Consider the following 23,049-nt stretch of genomic DNA (forward strand, 5'->3'; position numbering starts at 1 on the left):
GGAAAATGAGATTTCAAAAGGTACTCTTATCTTGCAACACCAAATTTCAATATATTTTTTTCCTTTCTAGTATTATGTTAAGATTATACTCTAAAATACCGAGTGACTAAAAAAAAAAACAGTTTATTTGGTAAAAATGTTTCTGCTAGAGAGAAGTGAACATGTCTGCGCATTACTGAGTAGAAATATGCTTAACAGTTATACAAAATACTGGGAAAAAACACACAGGCTATTACCACTAAAATTTAAAACCAACAAACAATAACTCATATTATTTTCACAGTAAGGCAATGCATATGCCTTCTTGCCTTTTGTGATCTGATTAGTAGCCTGTAAAAACCACAGAGGAGATCCCCAGACAGAAGTCTGAGACTCACAGACCAAAAACCACTTATATGTGAAACTCAAACAGAGAGAGGATATTTTCCAGCATGTTCACTACTATGTTTAAAATCAACATACTTTTTAATGATGCAATAAATCTGTATTGTATTCAATAGCCCCTATATATTGCTATGTAAACAGCTATAGTACCATTCTCTGCTCTCTCCATCAAAATAAATTCAAAGTTTTGCACCTCACACCTTCTTTTCTAATGTAAATCATTTTAATCTTTTATCAGGATTTGAAACGTTTACTTACATGATGCCCTTTAAATAGAGAGCACTTCACCCAAAACAACAGAAGAAAATCAGTATTCAGTTAGCAGGCACTCAAACAATTGACTATTTATAGGAGTGTGCCATCAGTAAGAGAAATAAAAAGCGGAGAAATGAACTGTAACTTCACTGCAGTACAACTCAGGAAGCCACATATTATAATTCTTCTTTGTGGTCAGAACTGCTTCCCATGATCACATCTTAGGACTTTTATTGGATAATATTTTTCCAACTGTCCAATAGTTTCCTCCCTAAGGGAGAAAATTCTTAGCTCACACTGAAAGCTCCACACAAGTACAGGCTATATACATTATCTTTGTCCACTAGGGCAATTAGAAAACTATGTCCATTTAACGATGAACTAGTTTATTTTTTCAGTAAACTGTAAATAAAGAGAAGACTCAGGTCAATTTAATATCTAATTTTAATAAAGGGAATCTGGAAGCAAAGGGTTAAATTCACTTGGGGATGCACCTGACAGAATGAGAGATTGTCTCTCACTTCCAAAAAATCCAGTCCAACACTGGGGTTTTTAGGGACCCAAGTTCCAGCCCCAAATATTCCTGGTTAATAAAAAAAGGTTTTGAACTTTGTGACCTTCCTCTCAGCATGAGTTACTCCCCAACAGACTGCATGAAATTTCAAGATGTGAAAGAGAAAATGTGTAGAAGTTTCATACATCATATAATACATGCAAATACTTAGTTTGACAAAAGAGAAAGTAAGCATTTAAGGCAGTAATGGGGTATTCAGATGGGTTTGAGTAATTTTGATTTCACTCATAACAAATTCATATATAAAGCTTTGAATTTATATATGAATTTATGCAAATTTAGTGCATACACCATGTGAATCAGATTCTTAACTTTTTACTGTCTCCTAAATTTCAACTTAATGATCAACATGTCTTTCTAGCACTTACAGATCCAAAACATTCTCTGAGAATAGCATGGTCTTGATTTGCAGGCAACTTGGTTTGCTGCTTAAACAAATTATTCTACAGATCAATCCCAATACAGAAACAGAAACTCTATCTGACGTCATAAGAACAGAATGGTAACTGGAAATGAAATCAAGACCTCTTTCAGTACTTCCCGGTAAGGAAGTAGCTAGATCTAGGAAAAACAGACAGAAGGTGACAAGAAGTCTTCTTATGGGAGCATAAGAACATCATCAGTATGTAGTGAAGGTCTTTTTGGCAATTGGAAAGCTGTACTCTTCACACTGTACAGCCGCACACGTAACAGAAGAAGTGCAAATCCATGGACTGATTCAAAAATATAAGCTGGGATTTCCATTCTATTTGAATTCATTTTATACTTTTGGATTAAGCACCAACTTGCTTTACATTACATTTTTTCTGCTCCTAAATTTCAGGACATAATACACCAAATGTGAGTCAAGCTTTTATCTAATTATCTAATATACACACTAGACCATGGTTATGGTACTGAGAGAAGCAAGAGTACTACATATTTCACTTCTATCAACAAATAGTAAATCAATTTCCTTCCAACTATCTGAAAAACCTGGCTGTTTCTAATGTAGTAATTTCAATAATTATTTAAACTAATCAGATGAATTAACCACTCACCTGCAAGAAAAGAGTAATTAAGTTTTCAAATAAAACATTATTGAGATAAGAAAGGCATAGTTGATATTTTTCCAGTTGACAGACACATTTAGAACATACATATTCTTACACATATATATACTATATATATATGTATATCAACTGTGTGCAAACGCACAGGTGTTCTTTATGTATTTATAAAAGGAATTGGAGGGGAAGAGGGTAATTCTCTTCTCTTTTCACGTTACAGAAGCATGAAAGTTTTGCATAAAAATAGGTAAGGATTATCTAGGCAAAATCTGTTTTAAATACAATGCATTTTACCATTCTGCAGATGTGCAACAAGGTCTGGAAGAAACGTTTCTCAGGAGAAGGACTCACCTTCTGCTGGCCTACCTTGCACTGCAAAGCAGTATAAGAATATCAGAGCCTTGTATTAAGTGATAGCAGTTGATGAGGGACATGCATGTCCCTCTACAGTACACAGAATTTTAAAAAATATTTGAATTACAGGAACAATTCTCATTTGTTTGGGTACGAAGAACATTTGCAGCTATTTCAACTCCTGTTTCTCCCTAAACAGAAAACTTCATGATGTGTTTCTCACAGATGCATTAGGAGCTTTCTAGGTGGCAATACACTGAAAAATTTAAAGCATTTTACTAAAAATATCAGATGAAAACTTAGTGACAAAAATTACTTCTTCCTAGACTGGATTCTCTGAAGTTTACTGTTGCTTAGTTTTCACAGTAAAATGCAAGCAAAAACAAACAGCAGGCAGAATTTTAAGAAATCCTCTAACTTCCTCTGGCAAAATGCATATTGCTGTCATGGGATGAACAGAACACATGTTGCTCCTGCTACTGATTCAGCCCTGGGATCCAGTGCACACTGGATGGTCAAGTGGGATACAATCAACCCTGGCTGTAAGTGCGGATCTCACCAGTTCGATTCTCTGCAAAGGTCTTGGTTGATCTCTTTAGCAAATTTTAGTGTCTGAAGTATCTTCCACAAAATGCAGGGAACTTTTAAAGCCTCCTGGTGAGAATTCAGCTTTTGAGAAGAATGTTTTTAGACTAATTTTTAAAATAGTGCAAATTTTGGGACCTAACTAAGGAATAAGAGTTAATGTCATAAATGTTAATAAATAAATTAACATCTATTAATTTATTAATAAATAAATTAACATTAACATAAATAAAAACTGTTCTTTCCTAAGATATATGATTTTAAGAAACTTAACTATTTATTTTTCTCTGAATTTACTGAATATAAAACTCTCTATGACAGGAATTTTCTGAAGAGATGATGAAATAAGAAAGTGAAAATGGAGGAAACAGAAAAAAAAACGTTATGGATACTCACTGTGATACCACAGTTATCACCATCCACAATAAATACATATATATTAAAGTCCTGATCAACACTTGATCTATTATTCTTGTAATTTTTTATGCCAATATAAGTTTAGTCTTTTTGAGAAAAAAAAATCTACAGGGAAAAATAAAAACCAAAAAAATAACTATGGCAAAAATTAAATGCAGAAGTACAGGTCTGAATTTATTGAAGAATAATTTGCCCAAGCAAATTATATAGACTATTTTAATGAAAGTATATATAGGAGCATCTTGTTTGTGATCAGACTGCTTTTGCATATGCATTGTTTTTGTATATTAACAAGCCTATGGTGAGTAGGTCAGAGTGCATAACTCCTGATGTCTTATGAAGCACCTAAAAAAAAATCTCAAAGGAATCAAAACTTAAAAGTTTAACAGCTGCAAAGATAACTTTGAATAATACCACTTACTTAAGTAGTATTTTCCCTCTTCATGAAAAGAAACAGACACCATACATTTGTGAGAAGAGCAAAATCTTCGTGGTCATTTCCAAGTCTATTACAACATTATGGACATGTTTGTAGGCAAGATGCCTTAACATCTTAACTTAAACAGGCTACTTGTGAGAGTCCATGAGAAAGATGAGAATGTGTAAAAAACGATAACAAGTCTGCTATGGTCATCTTGAAATTCAGATGGGCCTGTGGGCTAACAAGGCCTTTGTAACATATACTTTTAACAGATTACTCTTTTTTTGAACTGTGATATATGGATCAATTATTTCTCCTCAATAAGGAAACTGCAAATGTCAAGAGCTCCTCCAACCTACTCTGTGACAATGAATTACTAAAAAAATAATGGCTTTTGCTACTTCACTAAGGAAAGACATTTGGTGACCTTTTGCTGTTTTATAGCAATAATGAGTTTCCTACAAAACTCTGAGTCTTTCTGTTACACCATTAAAATAAAAACATTTGAGTAATATCCTAGGCCTCAGACACTGTAAACCCGTAATGTCATGCTCATGAGGCATACGTTTGTGCCACAGACAAACTCACACAGTGAAGTTACCTGCCTTAGTCCACTTAGTTGAATTTGTGAAAAAAGTTTCAAACTAACCTGTTAAATCTTCTAATTTCAGTTTTTTCATGGCAATTTTTAATTTTATTTATTTATTTAAATAATTATAATAAAAGATCTATATGAGAATACCAAGCTCAGACTCCTTAGTTGTAAGCTGTATACACTTCTAAAATTAATTTCAACAATAGTAAGCATATTAAAATATTCTTGTTCTTGTTTCAAAGTACTCTTCACCTCCATTTTTACAACAGATTAAGATTGTATCTTAAAAAACATACAATTAAAATTTCAGATTTTAAATTTCAGATTTTAAATTTCAGAAATATGTAACATATATGTCAAGAGCAACAAAAATATAAAAAATAATGCTATGTTCAAGTAGGGATTGGATATAATGAAGGATAAAAAAGCAGCAGTAACAAATTATTCCTGAATCCCAGCCGAGATATTGGCATTTCTACCAATTCTGAATTCTAGAAGTGTTCACCTGCATCTCAAAGGAAACATGGAATAAGTAGTTTTGAGACTCACCAAAAGTGCAATAGCCACATGCTTAGCGTAGAATACTACAATGATGGATGGTTTACATTCAGATGAAGAAAAGTTAAGAGCCAAGATAATGTACAACCAAAGGCCAAACTTCCCAAGCTACAGCTCCAAAAGAGCTACACCACAGAAACTGCATATGAACAGCAGACAAAGAGAAAACACTACTCATATCTGATCTGAAAAGCAGTGAGTTGACTGGAAGTATGGCCTCCTATCAGTAAATGAGGTTAGTTCTACCCAAAACTATCAGATCAGCATGAAAACACCAAGCAAAATTGTTGAACACCATGCACAGTTTCAGGGTCACGTGTTGGCAATTCCTGCTTTATGTAAACACACGAAGTCATTTGAATGTATGATTTACTTGTAATGAAAAGATGACAGATTCCAGATGGTCTGCATATGGACTGTCTAATTTTGCAGAGAGATGGAAATTCAGAGAAGCAGTGCATCTTTTCCCCATTCTGGATCACTTTCCCATTCCAGCTGTCACAGTGTAAGCCCAGTCATCTGAAGATATTGGTTGCTTCTTCATCTCCTGATTCTCCAAGAATGATTTCTGGGTCTTAGCCTAGTAGAGATTTGGTAATACATTTCTCCAACTCAAAGCCCAAAGAGCATATACATCCATGCATACCTACACCTGTTGTACACTTCTGTTGCTGAATAACTAACTCCATTACCAGAGATTGTTTTTCTTTTCTTTTCATAGTTCTAAGGAAGCTAGATCATCAGTAATAAATTTGGAGAAGAAATCATTTCTGACCAGCAAAGTCTTAGGAATTATCTTTCACCTGCACATTATAAGTAATAAATTGGGCCTGAAGAAGCCTGGAATGTCTATTTCTTTATGAAGATTAATCATTTTGGTATATGTATAGATACAATATATAATGCTGTAGCCATTATAATGTAATTTTAATGCTGATGAAAGATACATCAGTCCCAGAAACAAAATGGTTTCTCTATTGTAATATATCATATATTCATTATGCACAGAGTAGATTTAGCTCTTTATAAGCAAGCATTTATTTTGGCAATTAATAGTGCACTATATGAGGTAATACCTTTCTTGAAACGTCAAGGAAAGCAATGTAAAGTTTTATTTGCATTGAGAAATTGAATCAAAGCTTAGAGGAAAGTCACAGAATGTTTTTACAAGTTTTCTGTCTTGGATGTTTGCCTCTATGAATAGATATCTTCAAAATAAATTGTCTACAATTAGTAGCCTACAGTTTCATTATGCCTTTGATGTTCTACTTTATGGTTAGGTCTGGAATTTGAAAGGAAGGTAAAAGTTTTTTCAGCCTAAAACAGCCCCACCCAACAACACATTTCTTTTGAATACACCATTGTTACTTAAAGATTTAAATTATTTTTTGAAGAGAAATTGATTCTACATATGTAGCCCACAAGAGTTTGTAAAATCCATTGAATTCACTAATAAGTTAGCTATCAGATTAAAATATAATACAGTATGTACTGACAGACTCTTATTAACAGCTCTGAAATAAAGAGTGCATTTTCTTTCACTATGTCATTTAGTTCTCATTCTCAAAATAAAACAGCTTTCTGTGGGATATAAGGTTTCAATACTGCTTCAAGACCGACCTACTAGCAATGATGGTGTGGTCAGGAGTATGTTTGGTTTAGCAGTTAGGGGAATTTAGATTTAAATCCAGTTGGTTTTTAATTCAGCTGAATCACCAGAACTTGATGAAATGCCGTAAGACCATCTAAAAGAAAGCAGATATTTCACAATGGAAGAGCTGACGTCACCCTTATAGCTGCCAAATCATCAACAACTTGGCTTTTTTTAAGAAAAAAGAAAGCCAACATAACAAAAATGTGGTGAAACAATTTTGTTTCTGACTTCCAACAAATGCAAATCAGATTTTGATTTATGCAACTTTTCAGTTACTTACATATTTTATTTGAGATTTCTTAACCTATTTATTACAGAGAAAATGATACTGTTTGAACATAATTTTAGCTTTCTGGTTTTAATTTTCTTAATTTCCTACCGTAGCCGTAACAGAAAATGTGAATGTTTCAGACAGAAACCTGGAAGACTGTAAGTCTCTCATACCAATGTCCTGCCTTTACAGAATTGCAAACTCTCTAGTAACTTACCATGTGATTGAGGCTTTTTTTTTTTTTTTTTTTAAATAGAATGAACTGGATGATGAAGGAGAAACAAAAATGATGGTTTTTAGCAAGGAGTGAAAAGACCAACTGCTCCAAACAGACAAGGTCCAACTCACATGCAGAGCTCAGCAGACTGGTTTAGCACAGCAAAATCCAACAAAAGAGTGCAGCCCACGGAGTTTTCCCTGAGGCTCTGGCACCAGGAACAGCCAGCTGGCACTAGAAGGACTGGCTCTAGCTCCTCACTTTCAATTGCACAGCTCTCCTCACCCCACCTTCCTCTGGCAATCCATCAGGACCTTCAGTGAGCCAGCTGGTTCAACCCAAGTGAAGAGGAAAACAACATTTCCCGCTCAAGGTATATGCAGGTTCAATCGGTCAGTGGAGGCACTTGACTAGTACTAGAACAGATGCAAAACAAGCATCACCACGATGTGGCTGTGAATGGGGAAGAGCTCAAGTGAAGAATTTCTCCAACAGAAACCTGCTGGATCACTTTTTCCCCATATTATGAAATAGAAACCTCAAGGTTGATAGCTCTGAAGCTGAACAAGAACCAGTCTCATCTTTTCCAGGCAATTTATTTCTCTCCTTTCCTTTGTGCCAAAATGAGTGTTAGGTTAACTATCCAAAATGTATCCCAAGAAAAAAAAAATAGCAATTAAAGTTTGAATCAACATCTGGTATTCTTCATAGCCTGGCTATATGAGTAATATTGGTAACTCAAAAGAGAGGGCAACTTGATTTGATCTAGTGTCTACGTTCTGTGGCCATTCCTTCTGTCTGTCACTAACCACACAACCCAATCTGCTCCTAGTCATACAGTTACAAGGTACATTCATTCAGATGGCTGCTTTAGTGGAAATTTGCTCCTTTTCCACCCCACCCATGCCTCAGGTTGAAGGCTGGTCCAGCAGAAGACTCACCCTGTTGCCATGTGATTTCCAGATTCCCCTTGGGGGAAGAAGAAAGAAAAGGAGAAAAAGAAAGACAGGCTGGTCATTTTGTCAATATATCACCACACACTGGCCTTGCTACGAAGTCCTTAAAAACCCCATCCCCTATCAATACTACTTTCTGGGGATTTCGCTCCCAGTTTTTCACTCTGTTAAAACATCACAATTTTTGTGATCTGTAAACCAAATCAGTTCAGAGAGAACTGATTATTTTTAACCTGACCATTCCACTGGGCTCCCACAGGTAAAACATAGCCTGAGAGAAAATGCGCAGTCAAGAATAGGAACTTCTTTTCAACAATGATGAAGACAAATGAGAAATTACAGTTTAAAACACTGCAGTATGTTTTAGACCACTCCAAAGTTCTACATTTGAATTAAGAAGGTAACAACGTAAAACATAAGGCCGGCCAGCATTGCTTTGTAAAATGAAACTGCAGATGAAATAGTTCACAGTGTTTTGCTTCTTATATTGCTTAGCATTAATAGGAGTGGAGTACAGTACTTTGATGCAATACCATAGGGCCATCATATTTGCCTCTAGATACACGTTCCAGAATACAGACAAGTAGTTGCTGATCAGAAGATTCACCAACCTGTTTTAGTAGCAATGGCTGATGCCCAGGTGCTAGGTAACAGTGCCCAGCCTAAGAACTTAAGAAGCTGTATGATCTTACCCCCCAAGTAGAAAACTCACAGGTCAAAGTTAGTTCTAATGGACCACAGCAGCAAAGACTTAGTTACCTCTGTAATCAAATTAGTATATTCAGCCTTAAATTTAATATTGTTGAAAACCCTGTTGTAACCATTAATATTAATTTGTCTTCTATGCAAATTCTTCCCTGAAAAAAAGTCTGTCATTAAAAATCTGAATAGAGCAAAATTCAGTTTTCCTATTTCTGTCAAAAAATCTGTGAATTACATGGGACATCCTATGTAATGGGTTTCACTCAACCAAAAATATATACTATCAGTTTATTTAGAGATGAAAATAGATGCACTCATTAAACAACATATATATACTGTATGCACATACTGTAAGCAAAAACACTCAAGAATTCAACGAACACACAATGAGCACCCATAGAACAGTAACTTAATTCCCTGTGTGTGCATAACTACAGAGATCAGATTCTCTTGCTTATCCTCCATCTCCTGTAAGTTTTCTTTGATTATGTCTAATAGTATCTTGAATTTAGTTCTCTATTTACCCTTTTAAAATAGCCTCCAAGCCCAAAGGTTTAGCTAAACTTAATCTTCTAGTCATTTTTTTTTCTACTTCTACTATTATTACTAAAATAAATGAATAAATGTTAGCAAGATATAAATACTTCTTTTAATGCAAGAACCAGGATCATGATTTAGGTGAAGTGATCTGAAGTGGACTTGAGCAAGGGCAAACACTACTGTCATAATAATTACACAGGAGGCAAGAAAGAAGAAAAAACAACCTCCATATATTTTAGCACTGCAGGAAAAAGATTACTTCAATCACCAAAAAGTTAGGACAAGAAAATACTAAACAGTTAAGGAAAGAACAAGACTTAATGATGACAAGCGTTTTATCACCTCAATGATAAGAAGACTATGCATGGACATTTTAAAATGTTTTTTTAAAACAAGAAGAGTCATATTGCCAAAGCTATGAAAGAGCTACACATTCCAATCTTCGTATCTCCTTAATTTACCCCTAATACAAATGCCAGTAACATTATCATAGATCTTGATTCTAAACTTGTCATTCGACTATAAATAAAAACTCAAAAAGAATAAATTGGCTGAATTAATTACATATTGTTGCTTCTAGTAACACAGACTTACACACCACAGCAAAATTTCACTATACTAGTGAAAAAATAAAACCTCAAATACTGTGATTGGTCCTACAAAATACAGAACTATTTCAGCTTCCAGTTAAGAAACTAACTACATTCTAGCAGTTCAAGTACAAGGAAGGATTCTTGTCCCCAGCAGTAGACTATTAATTAATTTAACTTCTGTTGTAATAGAAATGGTATGTTAATAAAAAGAACGGTGATTTGAAAAAAAGTACAGTCTTATGTATGTTCTATCATGTATAATAGGGAAATATCCTGTCAAACCTTTCAGTAACACAATTACTTACAAAATTACTTACAAATCTTTTAGGAAGGTATTGTAAAATCAGAATTAGGAAGAATGTAATATATTCGAATTTAGAGGTCACTGCCTGTTCTTGACCAAAGGTTTTATTAAGAGAGAAAGTGAAATGGGTGGCACAAAGCAGCTTGCTGAAGTTAAAGACCTTGCCTCAGAAGAGACAGGGAAAACATATACCAGGCATGTCCAATCTGCAGCTTACCCCCTGCACCACACTACAGAGATGAAGAATACACAGCCATGCTTTCCATTTTTATAAAAAAGTTTGAGAACAGCTTTAAAGACTGAAACAAAACAAAACAAACCATCAACTTATGTTTGCAAAACTGCTTTCAGTTGATATAAATACATTATCTGCAAATTTTCAAATGGAATGTATAGAACTGCAGCTAGATACTCAACTCAAAAATCTGATTTTCTCTTTACCAAAGTTTCATAAGACTTCTATTACCAGAGAAAAATATCTTTGCTTCATAATCACACTTTATTCATATTTGTCGAAAATGAAGTACAGGAAGAGTAAAATTTCATCAACAATCTCTGATGAACACCCTGAGAGCTAAATAAGAATTGTAACTGCTGCCATCGAACCAGAGTGATTCACTTGTTTCACAAAAACAAGGCCAAATATCCCACTGGTCTTATGTTTATTATTGCTCTCTTTTTTAATATTTTAAGAAAAATACTAAAAATTAATTTCTTATGTTACTTATATATTAATAGCACTGTATATTTTATGAGAGCTGCTCTGAAATTACTTCCTCCTATGTTAATATGTTGGCCCATGACATCACAGGCAGATGTTGATACGGCAGTAGAGGTTGAACCTGCCCAGAATACTCCATTATGTTTTGTTGCCATGTGATGGATGGCAGAAGGGCAGTCTAACAAAAAGGTTTTTAACATGGAAGCACATATGAAGCAAAGGTTTGTACTGAATTCCTCCATGCACAAAAATGGCATCCACTGATATTCATCAATGCTTGCTGAATGTTTATGGAGACTCAACAGTGGATGTGAGCAACACTGAGTCATGAGCACTGGTGCAGCATGCAGGTTCCTGTTCATCGCTGATGAAAATGCATAGCTAATAGTGGTAACTACATTGAAATACAGTGTTTTGCCAGTGAGAATTTGCTCTATCAAACAGCTTTATTGTGCTCTTCATATAAGTTCTGTTTTCCATGGAAATAAAGAGGAGACATTACTTTCAGAGCAAGTCATATATATGCATGCAAACACAATTCCTCTTTAATCAGTGAGACCCAGGGAAGTCAAAAGATAGGACATCCACGCCATACAGAGTGCATAAGGACTTGCAGGTGAAGATTTGCATTTTGTTTCTCATTACTTCACTTTTAAATTGCATATTAAAATATACATACCCCTCCCTCCATTCATGATAGTTGAAAGTCACATCTCAGTCAGAATGAAGTACAATTTACTAAGCCTTCTGCACAACTGCCTTGTTCTCTGCACACATTTCACACAACAAATACACACATAAAGATACGCCTGATGTTGTGTAAAGAATCAACAGAGTATGGCTTCATGGAAACAATCTGCGGGAGTATTTCCTGAGCTTAGGCTTCTGAAAACTTCCTCTTCTCATTCCCTTTATATTTAAACCAGGAAGCTGGCTATTTAAACACCTCAGCTGTGCTCAATAACAGCAGCTCCCACATGGAAATGATGGTCTCTGAACTATACCTCAAAACACATCATGGCATTGCGTTTTACAGGAATGCTACAACTGACTGAGGATTCTTTGAAGGGAAATTGGAGTAACTACGCCTTAATTTCATCAGCATGTAGGAATTATCTACAGGCAGTATTGTATAGCCAACATTAGATGTGCACAATGTTTCTCCATCTCAGAAAAGCATCACAGAACCAGATGTGCATTGCAGGCCACCTTGCCACTTTCCTTCCTGTTAACACAGCAAAACTTGTATCTCTCATGCAAGTAACAGATCACAGGTCCCACTGGACTACTATTCCTATGCCTGGATTTATTTCTTCACTTAATGAAATACAGAAATGCTATAAAAACCCTGGGAAGGACTTGTTCCAATGTTCTGTTTGAAAAAATCTCTACTTGAAAAGTCTGTAGTCCTTAGTAAACCAATAGTGTTAAATCATAAAACAGACAGTGTCCAAAGAGCTATGGAACTGGCAAAGCTAAGTTCCAATTTATGCGACTATAGCACTAAATATTCAACTCATGTGATCATGGAACAAAAGCAATCACAAAACTTGGAACTTCTAAGCTTCTCACAAACTTGGGTTTTCCATTTGCAAGGTCAATGATACGATCACATTAAATGTGAACACATCAAGCTGTGTCTGGCTGAGCATTTCAATGGGAACTACCTGCCAGTCTGGAGCACTGAAGACAGGATTTGGTGGTTTGTTTTGGCTGTCTGCCTTGCTGTGCACCTCAGGCACATGGCTGCTCCTGAACAACTCCATGTCACAGAGTACTGCATTCATTACTCAGCAGTGTTTCAGAGCTCTGCAAAACGGGAAGTGTGCATTGGTCATGGTTCAGTAAGGATTTACCTCAGGTCTGATGTTTCTGTAGTTTAAAACTAAATGCTTTATTGAAAAGCAAATGGCAAACTACATTGTATTGTTTCACCTAGAAGGAAATACTTTACTTAAGGAAGACAAGGAATAGTGTGAAGATAATCTGTATGTTTTATGAGTCTATACCAGTGGCATACTCACATGGGTAATCATCCACAAACATGGGATCTATATTATGAAGCAGTTCCACTCTGGGAGAAGGTCTTCCTTCACTAGAAGAGAAAGAAAATATTAACTTCCACCCACAGCTCATGAGGATTCTGCATATTTTATTTCAGCTCTCTTCATCATCCTAATACAGAATTAACTCATACTGTTAAAACTAATGTGAATGTTCTCTTCCAGCCCAGTAACAGTAGCTTTTGCCCCATCTATCTTCCTCGACTTCAATGGCACATACTGGCTTTATTGTCAAGATTAAAAAGTATAAAACTAGCCTTACCAAAGAAGGATTTTCACTATTACCAACTTTAAAAATCAAGTTTAGCAGCATAAACTGGTAACCTAGACTTGCTCTGTTCCCTGTGTACCTGAACAGGAATCATCACCCTAGAGTGCTGAAAGCATTTTGGTTGTCTGCTTCAACAAAAACCACCAGAGGCATTGGCTAAGCCTTAAAAAAATTCAATCTCTTTCTTTTGTAGAGAGATCACAAATATTATTTAGGTCCTCTGAACCTTCCCCTGCAATAAACAAACAAACAAACAAACAAACAAGTAATCTGTCTTTCTCCAGCTCTTGGCTCCATAGTATGAAATTCTAAGTTGTCAAGAAACTCTCTGAATTAAAGAAAACCCAGTCCTGAAAGAAACTCAATAAATGAAATTCACTCCTTATAAAGGGCAACATGGCATAGAAATTAATAACTATGAAGAACCTTGTCTACATCATTATAAAACATTATCTTATTATCTGACTGAGAATATAAACAAGTTTTTAGAAACTTCCAAATAACTGAAACTGTTCTCCTTTATTGTAAGTCTCAAAATAGTGAGTGTAGGCCACTAAAGCCTGACATTAAAAATAAAAACGGGGGTAATAAATTTAGTGGAAATCTAGAAGAAGCAAAAAATGGCTGTTACTTTAAAATATATTTCTGTGAGAAGTACTTTATAATTGAATAATATTTACACAACTTAAACCTTTCAATATCAAGTAATTATAATTAATATTGTTCCATTTCAGTCCTAAAATCTGTTCTGGATTTTAGAATGCTGGATGCTATGCATTTTGAGTAAAAAAAAAACCAACACAACAAATAAACAAGAGGACTAGATGAAAGACTAAGTTATTCAGATAATACAACAACCTTGCAATTAACACAGAGGAAGTACAATAATTAATCTATAGGCTAACTGTTGGTCACATACTGAGTGACCTGGAAGTCATTACTGTCTGTCTATACGTAACAAAATTTGATCTTAGATTTAAGAGAACTTTATTGCCTCTGGATGCTCCATTTACAGCTGTTGTCAAGTGTGCCTTCTCCCAGAAGTTATTAACAACTGTGAGCCAATTAGTGCAAGTTAAATTAAGATGTGAATTTAGAGTTTGTAAGTGATTTTATGGAAGCTGCTTGGGAGATATTGTCATTTGCATATGTGAATCTTTAGTATTCTTTCAAAAATGGAGGTTTATAACCACTATAACAGGACATCAGGAAGGAGTAAATAACATCCTTGTGAAAATAAGTGCAGAACTCGAACTCACAGCAGACTTCCCTTTCCCTTTGGCTAAACTCATCTCTTTCCAATTTGCAGAGGTCTTCCCTCCAGGTGCCCTGCATTAGAAATATACACAGCTAAATAAGAAAGCTGTAAGATTCTCTATGATATTTTTCTTTTGTAATTTAGCAAGTTTCATTGTAACCACATCTTCAAATTCTCTTCTTTCAGAATATTTATTTTTAGAGTACGGTCTAATACTTTGCTTCCTCGCCCTAAAAATAAGGAAGATTTCCCTTTGTCTGGAAGTTATTCTGCCATGTCAACTAAGAATTTCATTAAGTAGTTAAAAGACATTTTTTCCAAAAATAAAAAAATAGTCTAAGAACATCTGGTTTGAAACATATTCAAACTTCAAAGTTAGCAGAAGAATTAGCAAATTTATACTAAGAATATCAGGCTATCTTCTCCTTTTTAAAAACATATAGAGGATGTATTGCTCTCTAGTGAGTTTTAACAAATATCAACATGTGATCATTCACTTTAATTGTCATAAAATAGGCAGAAGGTGTCCTTGGGAGAAAATCAAGATTTTTCAGAGTAAATATGTTTATCTTTCATGAAAACATCCTGCATATCACTCAGCAAAAGTATTTGCATTATCTTGCACTTCTCTGGGTCAAATCTGTGTACACTTTTCTGACATAATTTTATTCCACTTGTTTTGGAAATAAACGTTACTCTCAGCTTTCAACTGCTCTGTTTGTATTTGAATTATTTATACCACAAATAGCTGTGAATTTGCTTTTTCCAAACACTTCCTCAAGTTAATGTCACTATTTAATATGAAATAATTTAAGTTGATCTTGCTTCCTATTTCACCCAATCAAATCCGATCTATCTAACGTCACAAAAATAGAAAACTGCAACATGCCAGGCAAAAGTATCAGAATAAAACCTGAAAAACTGCTAAGAAGCTTTGGAGAAACGGTAGTCATTCTAACCATATTTCATTTAGAATCTCTTAGTGCCTACCGTAATGCTGCATGTACTTTACTACAGTCCTACAATCAGCACTACAGTTCTCCCTTTTTTTTTTTTTTTGTTAATGTAAAACAAAATCCTTCTGAGCATAGACATATTAGATATTCAGTATTGAAATACAAAATATATCAAAACAATGCATCAACCAGGACAGACTTCTACATGACTATTCTGCCTCACATCTCTGTTTCAATAAATTAGAAAGCATGTGGAAAACAGATGTTTCTTAGAAATGCAACTGTCTTTTGAGGAACATGCTGTACAGTTCAGATTACTTGATTAGTTGTATTTTAGCACTGCTTTCCCTTAAATGTTTTTGTTATGTTTTTGTTTTGTTATTATTAAATGGTTTTGTTATCAATTAATATTTTTGTAAAACAGTAAACGATATTTCTACTGGATTTTAGATATAATTTCTAGTATGTACATGGTATATGTACATTTTAAAGGTTCCAGCTACAGTGCAGTATTACTTAACACTGTTAAGTAGTTTGCTTGTTAAGGTACAAGATAAGTGGAATCTGCTGTGATTTATACAGAATGTCTATGGCCTGTGTTAATGGCACCCAGTTTAGAATGTGAACAAGATCCCAACATGCAGGTCAATTTGACAGGATGTAGTTATCTGGAGATAAAGAACAGTAAAGACTTCTAATGCCTTAACAGAGGCAGAACAGGAAAAATAGCACCAGTAAGGGTACAAAAAGGCATAACAAAAAACAGTGCATGGTCACCAGTCTAAGAAGAACTCAGATGTGTCCCTTGAACTCTGCACCTCCACAGCTGTGGCTGGGCAAAAGTGTTGTGGAGCTCAGCCTCAGAACTGGACTGTATCAGAACACCTGCACTGGTGCCTGGACGTGGGGCAGACATCTTAAGATACCTACCTTTTGGCAACTGTGTGTCAGACTGAATGTGTGGGTGAAACCTGTTTTACTTCAGTTTCTGTTTAAACAAAACTACATTTTACTGCCATTAGATATCCCATTGGTACAGTGCTGCAATGCTATTTCCTACAGTAGATGATTTGGAAAGAGCAAATAAGGTTTGAGCTCAAAGGCTCTGTCCAACAGCTTCTAAGTAGCGTAAAAATTTTAATTTAAGAAAATAAGTTTGAACAAGGAGAATGAAAATATTATATTTCTACTTTCACTCATTGCATGAAGGGAACTGTAACTTGGAACTCAACTATAACTTGGTAAAAAGCAATGCAAAAAAAGAATATATATGTCCACAAGAACCATGTGCTTATGAACTTTAGTTTTTCATGTCCCATTTGTTCCCAATCATTACCTTTTCTTCTGGTTCTTCAATCAAAATTCAGCAGAGGAAGTGTAAAATGAACAGCTGTGGACACATGTGGTTTTCAGCTCTATTTACCACAAGAATTTAATATTAATCAATGTCATATTAATACAATTCCTAATTTGGACAATCGATCATCCAAAAATAATTTGTTTTAGGATTTCAGAATTTATATTTATTCACTATATTTTTGTATCATTATCTAAGCAAATACGCCATATACTGTTGAATAATTGTTTTCATAATTGTATTTACACTTAAGTATCATATTAAGAGAAGGCCCTTTAAAAAACTATCAATTAACCATAGACAAAGATCAAACAGCTTTGGGAATGGATCTAATACTGTTGTGACTTGTGAGATTATCTGTGTTGTTTCATGCAACCCCTTGAAAGGACGCTAAATCAATATTCCAAATTTAAAAACTTTTCCCCTTTGATTACACATTAAATAGTAGACTTAGGTACAAAGTTCAACAAAAGAATCCTCAAAGAAAACCAAAACTCAGAGAAGCATATGTAGCTACTTGCATCAAGCAAGAAAAAAATACAGAGGTAAAATGGTGATAGGTTATTAATTTTCCATTTTTCAAATGAGGCAGAATCTTAGCAGATTTCACTCATTAAGAGCTACCTCATCCTAGAAAAGCAACAAATTTGAACTTTCCATCAGATGTCATCAAAAGGGCATTATTCCTGCATTGTTTACCATCCAATTGTCAAGCGACCTTTTGAGTTATGATCATGAAATTTAATATACTCATTTCTCCTGATTATATGGGAAAACCATGTGAAATTGACATTTATGCTGCAAGTCAGACAGACAGCAGCCTGGCAATTCACAAAAAGAATAATTTTTTCTCTCCTCTGGACAAAGGCCCTCCATCTGTCACAACTGCAAGCATATGATGTCAACTATTCCTTGGCAGTGGTAGTAAACATAACGTTCAGTAAGAGACGAGATTGAAGTGATGCAGGGGATGCACAGTTGTACCTGTTATTCCTCACATAATACTGAAGTAAACTGATCTAAGAAGATCAGTCCATAACAGGGAATGCTTGTTTGAAAGGGAATCCAGAGTAGATAGGAATCCTGCTGCTGTTGGAAGAAAGGTCAGCCCATCATTTAGCAGTACCCCGGGATCTTACTGATGCTGTTTTTCTCAAATTAATGTCAGCAGGTGAAACATTTAGCTGTGTCTGGCTCAACAAAAGTTTCAATTTCTTGAGGAATTTAATGGCCCCATGTCCTCAGGTACACACATGCTTATCTTCTTCCACTTGGAAGAGAGCTATGCAGTGTACCTCTGCACAAGACCACGAGCTCTCTGAAAAATCCACTTGGGATAGAACACTACCATGGAGTCCACACCAGTGGAGATAACCCACTGTTTCATAGGTTTTATGGTGGCATAATCAGCCCAAAAAGATGGAAGTCAGAAGGCATCAAATCTGAAATACACAGCGGGTGTCATAGGACAACAGCGGGTGTCATAGGACAGTCCAGGCAGGATTAGCAATGTGCTCCACGTTCTTCAAAGTGCTATGGGGCCTAGCATTACTGTGTTGCAAGAGAAAGGCTGTCTTTTTCTCTGACATAACTCAGGAAGTTTGAGCGTTTAGCTTAGTCAGAATAGCGGGCTAGTGGTCAGCATTGATGGTTTGTCCAGATTTCTGGAGATTCAGAAGGATGACTTTTCCTATCCCAAAAGCCAGTGCACATCACCTTGCCTGCTGAAGGCTCAGACTTGAACTTTTTCCTTGATGGTGAATTCACATGTCGCCACTCCATGAACTGCTGCTCTAGCTAGCTGTGGTGACAGCATGTCTTGTCACCACAGCATGCAACCCAGGAAAAATGTCACCTTCATCCTTGTATTGGTTGATAATTATGACAAACTTGCATATGATGTTCCTTCTGTTCCTGCGAGTGCATTTGTAAGACCTATCTGGTGCCAATTTTGAGATATTCTAATGTTTCCACCACCATTTCCAATGCACTGAAGCCAATATTCATCTCCATATACAGCTCACTGGTTGCAATCTGCTGATTCATATGGATGAGCTGATTGAGACACTCTTCATTTTGTGCTGTGACAGCTGTGAACAGCTGTCCAGAACATGGTTTGTCATTCGTCTCAGTGTTACCACTGCTGAAACACACCACCCACCACCTCACTGCTCACTTCCGCTGTCTGAATGTCAGTGGGTGCCATTTTTTCTGCATGAAGTAATTCAGTGACACACCTTCGATTCATATACATTTTCATGTCAGATGGCATTTTTCTAGGATGTTCTGGAAACATCTGTCATCTGTCACATAGCAGCGAAATCCGCCATAGGCTCCAGTGAGGCCATTCTCCCCAGCTACATTGTAAAGCACATTTTTTATGTCTAACCTGTCCAGATTGGCCCAAGGGCTACTGCATGAACTCTCTCTTATTTAATTTGTTCAAAGGCTGCTGTTGCTCAGGACCTCACGTGACAGTTTTCTTCCAGGTCACTTGATAGAGAGGATTTATAATCAGATTGTAATCCAGAATATGCATTTTCCAGAAACCCACAACACCTAAGAAAGCTTGTGTTTCCTATTTGCTAGTTGGTGGAGACATAGCAGCTATTATATTGATCACATCTATGGGGATCTGACAATGTCCATCTTCCCATTTTAATCTTAAAGACCAGATCTCCTGTGCAGGTCCCTTGACCTTACTTTGCTTTTTGGCAAAACTGGCTTTCAGAAGGGCTGAGAGTAAATTCTCTAAAAAACTTCTTCTGCTGTGTTGTCCCACACAATGATGTTATCAATGTACTACAAGTGTTCAGATCTTCCCCCTGTTCCAGTGCAGTCTGGATCAGCCCATGGAAAATGGCAGGTTCTAAGAGCACTTTCCAAGTGAAAGCAAACTGGGGTGTAGCTGACCCTCTGTTGCTGAAACAACTGAGAAAAACACACTGGTGATATCAACTGTGGCATACTACTTTGCTGTCTTTGATTCCAGTTTGTACTGAAATTCTAGTATGTCTGGCACAGCAGCACTCAACAGTCGTATGACTTCATTCAGGCCAAGATAGTCCACTGTTCACCTCCACACTCCATTGGACTTCCAAACTGGCCATTTGAGACTATCATTATATACTCTTACTGGAAACCGGAGCAGCCATTTACCTAAAGACCTGCCTTTAACATACCTGTGCCTCTAGGGCCAAAGTACATTTTCCATCCCATTTCCTCACATCCTCTCCATAGTCATGCAAGTAAGAACACAGGGAGGGCACATGGTGTGTTCCCACTATGTCCCCTCTTAAGCAGAAGAGCACTTACTCCTAATAGTTGAGGTGTTGGTCTATATGGGTGGGGGAGAAAACTCTTTTTCTCTCATTAAGCTGCTGAATCAGTTTCTCCATAGCAGAGGTTCGGGCCCATAAGGAAGAAGAGACTTTCTTCATATTAATGGAGTTGGCCAGCAAATTTATCCACCATTTTTCCCTCTCAATCTTTCCAACTCAATACTGCCACAGAGTTAACACATACTACTGTAACATGGATCATATGCCCTTGACTTCATTTGGATCTCTGGATAACTAATCATAGCCCAGGTCAAGATAAATTGTCTTGAGGATGGCTGATTCCCACAAGTACTAGATGCATCTTCTCCATGGTGATTCACCTGCGGGGATTACATACATCTTCCTTGAAGAGAAGCTTTTCCTTCACACACAACAAGGGTTGCCTTCAGAGGGTGAGGGGTTGCCCCCTCTTTTCCAATTGCTTTGTCAACACACCTTTCCCTAAAAAGGGATCCCAGATGCTTGACTCCTCTGGTTGATTTTCTGGTTCAAAAGCAGGGCCTGACATAAGGCTGGATCAAATCCAGAGGCATTTTCTTCTTCTTGAGGGTGCTGAATAGTGTTGACTGCTGCTTGATAGGCACAGGATATAATCCAGCATAGTGAAGAGAACTGTAATCTCTGGCATTATCAGAATCAGGGCATACCTTTTTAAAATGTATTAGATTTTTAGTGTTTCACACATGTTCAGGGATGATATCTGAAACCATCAGAGGCAATTGTGACAGATACCTGACTATATCCTCCCACACACTCTGCCACCCGTAAGAATCTAGCCTCAGGGCAGATCTTTGGTTGATATTTTTAGGTAATAATTTAACCTTAGACAAAACTGAATACATAGCAATAAGATCTTCCCAGCTTGAATATGTCAAGAATGTTCAGAATTAAAAAAAAATGTTTTAAGTCATTCTGCAGTGAAGAGTGTACTTGTTAACAGTTTCCACAGTTAGATTCCTGAAATGCAAAAATGATGGCAGTTCTGAGTACAAATACCAGATTAAGTTTATAGTTAATGTAATTTGTATATGCTATACACAAATCAGCAAAAAGATTAACAAACTTAAGCCAGACCCCAAGGACAATAAACAATTAGAAAAGAATTAAGAAAAACAACCTCGAAAGCAAATAAAGAAATATTGTGAATAAATAAATCAACACTGTGACCAGCAGCTATCAATCTAATATAATGGTTATAAAAAATTCATGTGTTATCTCAACCTTTTGAGCCCCATGTTGGGTGCCAAAAGGACTTCTGTGGTTTAACCCAGCAGACAACTCAGCCATCCAATCACCCCCACCCTTCTTTAGAGGGACAGGGAGAGAATATGAAAAAAGTAAAGCTTGTGGGTTGAGATAAATACAGTTTAATAGGAAAGAAAAAGAAGGGAAAGAAACGTTTCAGATAAAAATGTACAAACAAGTGATGCACAGCGCAATTGCTTACCAGCTCCTAATTGATGCTCAGCTAGTCACCAAGAAGTGGCAGCACCCAAAGCCAACACCATCATTTTTATTACTCAGTTTATGGAATAAAATAGCCTTCTGGTTAGTTTAAATCAGTTTCCTGGTCCCCTCCCTGCTCCTTATGTGTCTCCAACTTCCTCTCTGGCAAGGCAGTGTGAGAAGCTGAGAATTCCTTGATGTAGTTTAATCACTTGTTACACAACAACTCAAACACTGTTGTGTTATCAACAGTGTTCTTTTCCTAAACTCAAAATACAGTATCATACTAATCACTGTGAAGAAAATAATCTGTTTTTCAGCCAAAACCAGGACAGGGCTCTAGAGTCCATTTCAGTAGGATAGAAGAGAACATTATAATACAAGAATAGCTTTGAAAGATGAAGGACTAACTGAATCTAAGTTTTAGCTGAAAATACCACTAGAGACATCACCAGAGTTCCTTTTGATAGTTTGTTCCAGTGATTAATCACCTTTATCAGTTAATGCCTTTTCCATTTATTCTTTTACATTCAACTTATTCTGCTGAGCCCAGTGCACCAGTAACAAGCACATATTCAGATGTACCCAGTGCCTCAAGTCCAATATCTAATATTTGTGATACCATTTTTATTATGATTCTCTTGAGGAAAAATGTATGGGACTTCATTCATTTTTCTTTTAATGCACAGAAGACTTCATTATCTGAAGTAATGGTGTCTAGGATGTCCCATTTAATACACACAGCATGATAAGTACACAGAATCAGTGAGAGACCAGTAAAATTTATTAGGTATTCACGGTCTCAGTGCCAATCCAGCTGGAGCTAAGCTGCCTTCTCTACAGTCATGTAAGCACTGCACTTGCTTAAATTAGATTCAACATCACAAACTCAGGAACTAAGTCAGGTTTATCATTGCATCCAATCTCGCAGGCTTTCTGAGACACTGCACAGTGTAATAGAGACTCATCCAAATTCACGTTCAATTAGTTTAATGTATGATTAGATTTCCCACATGTCCAATTCCAGAAGCATACTGCAGAGATGTCCAGCTTGGCTCTGTAGAGGCAGAGCTGGGTCCATATAATTTACTAACTTGTACTCCACATTGTACAAATCCACTTCTGTAAGATAGAAAGTTCTTAAAAAGCATACTATGTTTGTGCAGCATTGTGCATGAACTGATAAATTCAGCACACCTAAGTTAAC

General features: G+C 36.1%; 1 protein-coding gene across 3 annotated transcripts in view; it reads right to left on the reverse strand.

The window, feature by feature from the left end:
- Positions 1–23,049, reverse strand: part of ARSB (arylsulfatase B) — a 63,927-nt gene that overhangs the window by 7,690 nt on the left and 33,188 nt on the right. Inside the window, exons 6-7 of one of the 3 annotated variants that reach the window (XM_052670195.1) lie at positions 13,175–13,245; positions 6,730–6,937 (exon numbers count right to left, since the gene is read on the reverse strand). In XM_052670195.1, coding sequence (XP_052526155.1) covers positions 6,891–6,937; positions 13,175–13,245 — 118 coding nt within the window. In that variant the 3' untranslated portion in view covers positions 6,730–6,890. Of the gene's footprint in view, positions 1–6,729; positions 6,938–12,731; positions 12,960–13,174; positions 13,246–23,049 lie in introns of those variants that run through there. The other 2 variants (XM_052670196.1, XM_052670194.1) reach the window with 2 other exon arrangements.

Source organism: Tympanuchus pallidicinctus, unplaced genomic scaffold (genome assembly GCF_026119805.1).
Source record: "Tympanuchus pallidicinctus isolate F22 unplaced genomic scaffold, pur_lepc_1.0 scaffold9, whole genome shotgun sequence".
In the NCBI taxonomy this organism is placed as follows: domain Eukaryota; kingdom Metazoa; phylum Chordata; class Aves; order Galliformes; family Phasianidae; genus Tympanuchus; species Tympanuchus pallidicinctus.